This window comes from Anomaloglossus baeobatrachus, chromosome 2 (assembly GCF_048569485.1).
Source record: "Anomaloglossus baeobatrachus isolate aAnoBae1 chromosome 2, aAnoBae1.hap1, whole genome shotgun sequence".
Lineage (NCBI taxonomy): Eukaryota > Metazoa > Chordata > Amphibia > Anura > Aromobatidae > Anomaloglossus > Anomaloglossus baeobatrachus.
In genome coordinates this window covers 633,555,691-633,566,858 of record NC_134354.1, presented here as the reverse complement: position 1 = coordinate 633,566,858, position 11,168 = coordinate 633,555,691, and the positions used below count along the sequence as shown (strand labels likewise).

General features: G+C 41.0%; 1 protein-coding gene across 3 annotated transcripts in view; it reads right to left on the bottom strand.

Moving 5' to 3' along the window:
- Positions 1 to 1,656: 1,656 nt before the first annotated feature.
- NUDT15 (nudix hydrolase 15) overlaps positions 1,657 to 11,168 on the bottom strand; it is a 16,141-nt gene continuing 6,629 nt past the window's right edge. For 2 of the 3 annotated variants that reach the window (XM_075334393.1, XM_075334394.1), the window contains 3 exons: positions 8,079 to 8,287; positions 7,358 to 7,554; positions 3,072 to 4,737 (listed from right to left, as the gene is read on the bottom strand). In XM_075334393.1, coding sequence (XP_075190508.1) covers positions 4,607 to 4,737; positions 7,358 to 7,554; positions 8,079 to 8,236 — 486 coding nt within the window. In that variant the 5' untranslated portion in view covers positions 8,237 to 8,287 and the 3' untranslated portion in view covers positions 3,072 to 4,606. Of the gene's footprint in view, positions 1,791 to 3,071; positions 4,738 to 7,357; positions 7,555 to 8,078; positions 8,288 to 11,168 lie in introns of those variants that run through there. The other variant, XM_075334395.1, reaches the window with a different exon arrangement.

The following is an 11,168-nucleotide window of genomic DNA, read 5'->3' as shown; positions in this document are numbered from 1 at the left end:
GGGTTTCCTCCTTCTTAATGCTTTGCCAGGCCTTTACAGCCGCAGCCTTCAGGTCTTGCTTGTTTGTGGGTCTTTCCGTCTTAACCCAATTGAGCATGCATTTCACTTGCTCAAATCCAGACTTAAGATCTGGTGATTGACTTGGCCATTGCAGAATGTTCCACTTGTTTTGCATTCATGAACTCCTGGGTAGCTTTGGCTGTATGCTTGGGGTCATTGTCCATCTGTACTATGAAGCGCCGTCCGATCAACTTTGCAGCATTTGGCTGAATCTGGGCTGAAAGTATATCCCGGTACACTTCAGAATTCATCCGGCTACTCTTGTCTGCTGTTATGTCATCAATAAACACAAGTGACCCAGTGCCATTGAAAGCCATGCATGCCCATGCCATCACGTTGCCTCCACCATGTTTTACAGAGGATGTGGTGTGCCTTGGATCATGTGCCGTTCCCTTTCTTCTCCAAACTTTTTTCTTCCCATCATTCTGGTACAGGTTGATCTTTGTCTCATCTGTCCATAGAATACTTTTCCAGAAATGAGCTGACTTCATGAGGTGTTTTTCAGCAAATTTAACTCTGGCCTGTCTATTTTTGGAATTGATGAATGGTTTGCATCTAGAAGTGAACCCTTTGTATTTACTTTCATGGAGTCTTCTCTTTACTGTTGACTTAGAGACAGATACACCTACTTCACTGAGAGTGTTCTGGACTTCAGTTGATGTTGTGAACGGGTTCTTCTTCACCAAAGAAAGTATGCGGCGATCATCCACCACTGTTGTCATCCGTGGACGCCCAGGCCTTTTTGAGTTCCCAAGCTCACCAGTCAATTCCTTTTTTCTCAGAATGTACCCGACTGTTGATTTTGCTACTCCAAGCATGTCTGCTATCTCTCTGATGGATTTTTTCTTTTTTTTCAGCCTCAGGATGTTCTGCTTCACCTCAATTGAGAGTTCCTTAGACCGCATGTTGTCTGGTCACAGCAACAGCTTCCAAATGCAAAACCACACACCTGTAATCAACCCCAGACCTTTTAACTACTTCATTGATTACAGGTTAACGAGGGAGACGCCTTCAGAGTTAAATGCAGCCCTTGAAGTCCCTTGTCCAATTACTTTTGGTCCCTTGAAAAAGAGGAGGCTATGCATTACAGAGCTATGATTCCTAAACCCTTTCTCCGATTTGGATGTGAAAACTCTCATATTGCAGCTGGGAGTGTGCACTTTCAGCCCATATTATATATATAATTGTATTTCTGAACATGTTTTTGTAAACAGCTAATATAACAAAACTTGTGTCACTGTCCAAATATTTCTGGACCTAACTGTATATATATATATATATATATATATATATATATATATATATAAAAAAGTGGTATCTTTTGAAAACTCATCTTGTCCCGCAAAGCAAACAAACCCCAAGCGGTTTGGTAGCTGTGGTGGCAGTTTAGTGTGCAAAGTAGAAAATCTTTAAAAAGCCAATATAAATATGGTATCGCTGTATACGTACTCTCCTGAAGAATGAATTTGTCTGGTTACTTTATCACACAGGGAATAGTGTAAATGGCATATAAAAAAATAAAATTAATGAATTACTGTGTTTTGCTCGCTATCACACCCAAGAATGTAAAAAAAAAAAAAAGTGATAAATTTACGTAGTCCAATATAGTACCAATAAATAGTTCAACTAGTTACTTACAGGCTCTAGAAAAGCAACATGGCTTCCAAAGACCAATCCAATAAAATCCACTCTTCTACAGCCAAATGGTCCACCTTTCATGAATGGCATTGCTGCAGAGGGGAGAGTCCATTTAAAGCGAACCGTGCCAAGCTTTTACAACTTAAAGGGAACCTGTCAGGTGCAAAATGCAGCCAGGACCACAAGCTTTTCTGGGTGTATATTGCTAATCCCTGCCTAACCGTCCCTGTATACACTAGCATAGATAAAGAGATCTTTAGAAAAAGTATTTCTAAAGATCTTTTATCGTATGCTAATGAGTGCTGTGACTAGTCCCTTTGGCGTTCATTCCCTTGGCTCGTCTGCTCAATTAACATGCAAGTACGCCCCTATGGGTATGCTATTGAATGTGCAGCGTCAGAGGATAATCTCACTCACCTCTCCGTTGCCATCGTGCCAGATGCTGGATTTCGGCTCTGCGCATGACCCAGGAGTTTGGTAAATGAAAAAAAAGTTTCAGAAATGTATTTAACTCATCTGCTGCCCAGAAATAAACCATAGAAGTAATCAGCTCTATAAAACACTAGCCTAGGTAGGTAAGGTTAAAATACATCAGATATATCTAACACATTGTATTATAGTAAGATTATTTTTACATTACGCTGTTTTAAAAGGGAAATAAAAATGTATCCACATTTTGTCTAGAAGTAAAGGCTCATATCGGACTCAATTTGTGATATTACCACTCACTTTGAGTGATCCATTCTGAGATGCTATGATATCCTTATGGCAGGGGGAGGGGTTGCTCATTGCTCGTTATGGAAGGCAGCTGTTCGACCAAAATGAAGATTTACAGAAGTGGGGATTTAAATCACACTCACATTTTGACACTGTGATTTAAGGAGTTAACAGGTGCCAGTGGATCGCGGATCCACTCGTGCCTGCGAGGCACACGTCAACTGTTCAAGTCAGCTGACGTGCGCAGATCACCAGCAGCTGCCCACAGCAGCCGCAGGTGATAACAACTACGGGCCGTACTGTTACGTCCTAAGCGGTCATAGTGTAAAGGGGTTAAAGACAAACAGTGCTCTCCTTCCCTCCTCGTGTGCCAACATAAAAAACACCAAAAAGAGGAATAAAAACCTCCAAAAGTTAAACAAAAACCCACAGACTAATGGCAGAAGATGTAAACTGCCCAGGCCAAAAAAAACAGTGACCTATGCAAGCCACAAGTGTGCAATTTTACTACCATCTCCCTTTGCACCTGTGATGTCTCCATTTAATGGAGGTCTTGCTGCATCCTGGCAGTGCATTAGTCTTTTTGGCCTGGGCAGTTTACATCTTCTGCCATTAGTCTGTGAGTTTTTGTTTCCCTCCTCGTGTGCCTAAACATATGGAGTGTTCATGCTTTCAGAAAAATTGTATAGAAAAAAAATTGTAAGGTCCATTTTATCCTATTTTCATTACTGCAATTGAAAACATTGAGGCTAAAGCAACATTATAGTACAAAAAAGTTACTTGAAGCACCTGAAGGGTTAAAAAAAACCCAACTACCTAAATGTGAAGTTGAAATTTTTTGAGGGTGCAGTTTTTATAATAGTTTGGTTTGGGAGATTTTCTGATACACAGGTACTTAAAATGAATCCAAAAGTGCAGTGGTTTTATAAAAAGTAAGTTTATTTGAAAAAAGTTAATTGCTGCTAAACATTTAACCCTTCTAATATCAAATTAAAAGGGTGTCGCAAAAAGAATGAGGACGTAATATGGACATATGGTAAATGTTAACTATTTTGTGTTATATGACTGTTTTTTATTTGATAGTTTTATTAAATAACGACAAATCTCATTGATCTCAATTTACCACTTTGCATGTGTATATATCCCAGAATCACTGGTGTACGTATATATTACACACACACACACCTGCCCGCATGTTAATGGTAGCCTGACCGCTAGTATATTGCCCATGCTGCCCGATCCATGGGCAGGAAGTATCAGATGACGTCTGCTGCAGGGTTTCAGCCATGTATGTGTAACTTGATTTTAAAGAAAAGCATAGGTTACTAGCCGCTGGGGACCAAGCTGCACAGGCAGGCCCCCCCCTCACTGCTCCAGAGTGACAGGTCTGTCCCTGCATGGGTATATAGGACAAGACCTATCACTCCAGGGCAGCGTGCGGGAAGAAGCTATCGGAGACCTGCCTGTCTGACTTGACTAGTCACCCGTACTGTTTAGTTCCCTATGTTTTTCCCTGAAACGCTGCAATATTTCAGAGTTGAGTATGTATGGCTGATCCCCCGGCTGCATAGATCAGCTGTCAGGTTCCCTTTAAAGTAACACGTCTGAGTTGAAAAATCTGGCCTGTTGAAGGTGAAAATGGGCTGTGGTGGTGAGGGGCTAAAGGGTATTCCCATCTCCAAGATCCTATCCCAATATGGAGCAGGGATAATAATATTGACAAATACTTCCAATTAGAAATATAGTATAGTTCTCCTGATATAGCCATGTCTCTTATCTCATGTGCAGGGCATTGCAGCTTAGGTAGCCATGGTTATGACCACTCATAGTGACAGTTGCTTTTGGTTGTTGATTGTAACAACTATACTGCAATGCCCTGCACATGAAGTAAGAGACATGGCTATATCAAGAGAATTATACTACATTTCTAATTGGAGGTATGCTAATATTGGGGATAGGAATACCCCTTTAAGTCATATTATACTAACTCAAAGTACGTATTTATTTCTAAAAATAAGGCAATATGCTGATTACCTGACATGATATTTAGACAGTGATAAGTTTGTACACCAGAGCTAGAGTATCATGTACACATAGGTTTTAAGCAATAATATGCAAGAAAACAACCATTTCTATAAACAGAACATAAATAATTGTATATTACAGGTCAGAAAGCTAAAATCAAACAACTTCATTTTTGTCCTGGCCGAAAATGATCAAAATCTTCACTAAAAGGATCATATCCTTGTTTTCTCAAGCAACACAGTGCCCAGAAGAGCTGGTCCTCTGGAGGAAATTCTTCCCACTTAACCCAATTCCAGCCTGCAATATAAAGGTGAAAAAATGTCCAGTGTGAATAGCCTTTAGTGTTGTATTAGAGAGACATGTAAGGCATCATGCACCTGGCCATAGTCAAGATGGAGTATTAACATGGCACCAATATGATGCACCTGGCCATAGTAAAGATAGGGATATACAGTGCCCAGCGAAAGTATTTAGCCCCTTTAATTTTTCAACCTTTTCCCACATTTCAGGCTTCAAACATAGATAAAAATGTTAATGTTATGGTGAAGAATCAACAACAATTGGGACACAATTGTGAAGTTGAACGAAATTTATTGCTTATTTTAAAAACTTTTGTAAAAAAGAATAAACTGAAAATTGAGGCGTGCAATATTATTCAGCCCCTTTAGGCCAGTGTCCCACTTGCGATTACCGTGCGTATATCTCGCACGAGTCTCGCGTTGCATCACCCGTCACGGACTTACACTCTGCTCACAGGAGCTGGTCGGTTGCATGTATCTCTATGCAGCTGACCCGCTCCTGTGAGCAGTGTGAGAGTCCGTGACGGGTGTTGCACGGTGAAATAAGCGCGATAATCGCAAGTGGGACGTTGGCCTTCGTTTCAGTGCAGCAAACTCACTCCAAAAGTTCATTGAGGATCTCTAAATGATCCAATGTTGTCCTAAATGTCTGATGATGATAAATATAATCCACCTGTGTGTAATCAAGTCTCCGTATAAATGCAACTTCTCTGTGATAGTCTCAGTGCTCTGTTTAAAGCGCAGATACAATCATGAAGACCAAGGAACATAACAGGCAGGTCCGTGATACTGTTGTGGAGAAGTTTAAAGCCGGATTTGGATACAAAAAGATTTCCATAATTTCAAACATCCCAAGAAGCACTGTGCAAGCGATCACATTGAAATGGAAGTACTATCATACCACTGCAAATCTACCAAGACCCGGCCATCCCTCAAAAATTTCATCTCAAACAAGGATAAGACTGATCAGAGATGCAGCCAGGAGGCCCATGATCACTCTGGATGAACTGCAGAGATCTACAAATGAGGCAGGAGAGTCTGTCCATAGGACAACAATCAGTCGTACACTGCACAAATCTGGCCTTTATGGAAGAGTGGCAAGAAGAAAGCCATTTCTCAAAGATTGCCATAAAAAGTGTTGTTTAAAGTTTGCCACAAGCCACCTGGGAGACACACCAAACATGTGGAAGAACGTGCTCTGGTCAGATGAAACCAAAATCAAACATTTTGGGCACAATGCCAAACGATATGTTTGGCGTAAAAGCAACACAGCTCATCACCCTGAACACACCATCCCCACTGTCAATCATGGTGGTGGCAGCATCATGGTTTGGGCCTGCTTTTCTTCAGCAGGTGACATGGAAGATGGTTAAAATTGATGGGAAAATGGATGGAGCCAAATACAGGACCATTCTTGAAGAAAACCTGTTGGAGTCTGCAAAAGACCTGAGACTGGGACAGAGATTTGTCTTTCAACTAGACAATGATCCAAAACATAAAGCAAAATCTACAATGGAATGGTTCACAAAAAAAGTATCCAGGTGTTAGAATGGCCAAGTCACAGTCCAGACCTGAATCCAATCGAGAATCATCGGAAAGAGCTAAAAACTGCTGTTCACAAACGCTCTCCATTCAACCTCACTCAGCTCGAGCTGTTTGCAAAGGAAGAATGGGAAAGAATTTCAGTCTCTCGATGTGCAAAACTGATAGAGACATACCCCAAGCGACTGCAGCTGTAATTGCAGCAAAAGGTGACGCTACAAAGTATTAACTTAAAGGGGCCGAATAATATTGCACGCCCCAATTTTCAGTTATTTATTTTTTTATAAAAGTTTCAAATAAGCAATACATTTTGTTCAACTTCACAATTGTGTCCCACTTGTTGATTCTTCACCATAAAATTTAAATTTTTTATCTTAATGTTTTAAGCCTGAAATGTGGGAAAAGGTTGAAAAATTCAAAGGGGCCGAATACTTAGGAAAGGCACTGTAACATGGCAGTACAGAGAAAAAAATAGATATCACTGGTTACTTCATCACAAGTTATTTTCCAAAGTTCACCTTTACACAACCATGTATTGATTAGCACTGTGGCTTTGTGCGCTGGGGTCCTGCAAATCCCACCAAGGACAACAGTGAGTTTGTATGTTCTCCCAGTGTTTGTGTGAATTTCCTCCCACACTCCAAAGACATACTGATATGGAATTTAGATTGTGAGCCCCAATAGGGACAGTGATGGTAATTTCTATAAAGTGCTGTGGAATATGGTAGAGCAGTATAAGCAAAGCATAATAAATAAGTCATGGTCCAAGGATCATAAGTCCACGGATCTCCTGACCCAAAACTTGATAGCCTCATATGCCTACAAGGTTTCGGTTAGGATACCTGCAGATAGTCCATACTTGGACCGTGACTCACGGATGTTTGAAGACTGCAACAGAGGTTTTTAGTGATTTTTTTTTTTAAAGGATTCCACAAGAACAAACCATGAAGCCGTGCAAGGATTGATAATGGTCTACAATGCTGACCCACATGGATGCCATATACAGGACTAAATGATCATACATGCAGTGTCAATCTTCCATTAGGCTTTATTGTACAGAAGGTCACATTCCTTACCTTCATTTTTTTCTGGCTCCAGGTTTGTAGGTTCAGATGGATGATTTGTATCTACTTCTCCTCTCATTAGTATAGTAATATAGTGATAATTATGTTCAATACTAATTGAATTCACCACTGAAGCAAAGTGGACATTCTTCAGGTGAAGTCCAGCTTCTTCTAGGGTTTCCCGCTCAGCACAAGTCTCCCAGCTTTCACTGCACCATAAAAAAAGACAAGGAATATAATACGAACTGGGTAAAGCATTGGCTACCGACCGGTAAGAATGCAGAGTTTGCTCGAGACATGATTAATACAGAGGAAAAAAACTCTTAATGTATGATCAGGCCAACATATCTTTTGTGTCTATACTGTCTGGGGGTCTGATTAGATTTACAACCAGACTAGTACATGGTGGTGGAAATGGAGCCAGTCAGGTGGAGATTTTTCATCAGTAACTGGAGAACTTCAACCTAATCATATATTTTCACTGGATTTACTATTATTATTTGTTATATTTGGAGCCTGTAATAACATATTTCTCGGTGTGGGCAAACCTCTTTATAACCAGATTTTTTGCTCCAGTTTGCTTTTGAAGCACCTCTAATAATATATTTTCTTCTGTGTTTCAGCTATTAGTTGGCATCAGACTCCTTAGACACTGGATCACAATCCTGAATTTTCATGATCCTGTAAATGTCTGGATATTTACTAAATGTGTTTTTATGAAAGACACTCGTACCCAAACTCTAGGTGTCCTCCTGGAAGTTGATACATGCCGGCCCCCGGCGAGCCTTTTGCTTTCCTTTGTCCAAGTAAAACACAGCCTGGATAGGATGGATGTGTAATCACAACGCCAACTCCGACTCCAGGTCTACCATTTACAGCCGACCTTGACATTGTCCTTTAAAAGCGTAGTGGAATCTCTATCTGTGGGCTATGGGAGGGCCTCTGGAACAAAAAAATTTAAACGTGATACAGAGAATGTAGAGCATTGGTGTATATCCTGAATTCTGGAGCAAAAGCAAGATGATGCTCAATCCACTAACCGTAAAAAAATTCTTTCCAAACCTACGAATCTAATGATCACATGCTACATAGAATATGTCATTTGGAAGACGAGGTAGGGCTTGTTCAGCCAGGCATGGTTTTGTTCCAAGTTTCTATATATGTGATGGACCAATTGTGGCCAATGTGCTACTCTACATGGACAATTTTCCACTTGAACAAGAAGAAAAAAAAAAAAAAGATTGCTCAAGTTCTATCCTGGTCATTTTGACAGTCCAGAATATTACATGTACAGGTTGCTGCTGCACCCGTTCATAATGCAGACGAGGTGCCAAAAAACATCCGAAACTTGCAGAAAAATGGTGGAAGTTATTTTAAAGGCGTGGTCTGAAGGCTGAAGAAATTTTAATTTAAATTCCCAACTATTTATTGCCCCAATCTAAACTATTTTCTAATATACTTGCATTAAAAATTCCCTCTCTGTCCATAACTACACTATCTAACTGCTAGTTATTTTTTTACCTACTTCCTGTCTGATGACACTTCGTTTGAGAGTCCCAGTGCATCCTGGGATAGTCAAACAAAGCGTCATCAGGGGGAAAACGCTGCTATCACTGTCACAGCCTCTGCCCCCTCCCTGAAACGAAGCGTCTTCAGGGAACAGAGGGCTGTGGTCACTGCTACAGCCTATACCCCCCTCCCTGAAACGAAGCGTCAACAGTGACATTCATTTCAGGGGCTGGTCTAGTCCCTGTGTGCTGTCATTGTGCGATTTGCACAGTCACAGCATGCTTTGTGTTGTAGGCTCAGATCACTAGAGCCGGCAACAGAGCTGCGCACATCAGGGCTGTGGAGTCGGAGTCGGAGTCGTGGAGTCGGAGTCGGAGTCGGAGCTCATTTTGGTGGAGTCGGAGTCGGAGTCGGAGTCGGTATAAAATGCACCGACTCCGACTCCTAAAATATATAATAAATTGGGGACAGGAGTGCAATGCAGAATGTGCTGAATATTTTACTAAATAACAACATTTAGTATAATGCTTATATTTAAGTGAAAAATTTATTGTAGTACAATGTGAACATCAGACATTTAATTGTTTTTATGATACAATAATCAAGATATTTGGATAGAACATAAAATATTTATTGGAATACAACTTTAGAACACAAAAAAACTAATAAATTGTAAATATGTAATATATATAATATATATATACAGTGTATATACACACACACAAGATATATATGTAATCTACTGTATATTACATAGTGTATTACATATTTACAATTTATTACAGTTTTTTGTGTTCTAAAGTTGTATTCCAATAAATATATTTTATGTTCTATCCAAATATCTTGATTATTGTATCATAAAAATTATTAAATGTCTGATGTTCACATACACATATTCATGTACTACAATAAATTTTTCACCTAACTATAAGCAATATATGTAGGAGTCGGAGTCGGAGCCGGAGTCGGAGTCGGAGCCGGAGTCGGAGTCGGTGCAAGAGAATTTGAGGAGTCGGAGTCGGAGTCGGAGTCGAAGGTTTGGCTTACCGACTCCACAGCCCTGGCGCACATCATCAGTGTGGTGCCAGAGTAACCGGCAGCGTTCATACATCACCGCCGCCCTTACAAGTGACATCACCAGACCAGCCTCTTAAAGAAGCGTCATTTATGACACTTGATAACAGGGAGGGGGCAGAGGCTGTGATAGTGATAGCAGCCTCTGCCCCCTGATGACGTTTTGTTTCAGTATCCCAGCATACATTGGGATTCACAAACGAAGCGTTATCACACAGGGAGTAGATAAAAAATATAAATAGCAGTTAGATAGTGTAGTTATGGAATGGTAGGGAATTTTTAATGCAGCCATATTAGAAATTAGTTTAGATTGGAGCAATAAATAGATAGGGATTTATATTAAAATGTCTTCAGCCTTCGGACCACCTCTTTAATGGCATGGAGAGCACCATGGTGAGCTCTAACCCTGGTAAAAATAACAGAATTTGTTACTCAGCCTTCTAACAGAGGCTCTAACGCAAGTGTGAACCTGACCCAAATCACTGCACACCTCAAGGTATAATAATTATTAGGCTGGGGCCATACAGGAATTACTGCGATCTCATCGCATGACACTCGGCTCACGCTGGCAGTACAGCAGAGCTGAGTGTCATGCAAGTGTCCCTGTGACTGAGGTCCAATCGTGCGAGTGGACCTCAGCTGCGGGGGGCGGGCCAGCACTGAGGAGGGGCGGGACAATGCTGCGGAGAGGCGGGCCGGCGCTGAGGGGGAGAGGGAGGGATTTATCTCCCTCTCTCCTCCGTAAAAGGCTATTACCATTCTGGCCCTGCACTCGCTGTACACCGGTGTACCACGAGTACAGTGCGATTTTTCTCTCGCCCCATAGACTTGAATGAGTGCAAGAGAAAACAGAATAGCATTACACCCGCAACATGCTGCGATTGTTTTCTCGGTCCGATTAGGGCTGAGAAAATAATCTCTCATGGGTGCTGGAACATAGGTTAATATTGCTCCGAGTGGAATGCGATGTTTTATCGCACTCCACTCGCACCGATTTTCATGCCATGTGGCTTAGGCCTTAAAGGAGTTCTCCACTACTTGGATATCCCCTTCTCAATTAGTATGTTTTCCCACAGTAAAATAATAACTATACTCCAGTTTTGGCTCTTCCACTGATAATGTAATATTATTATATCATGTGGTCAATCAGTGCTGACTTCACTGTCCCCTCTTCAAACAAATCTGACATCCGGAGAAAGTGAGCGTTGCAGCTGCTCTCATTCCTTCCAGATGTCAATTA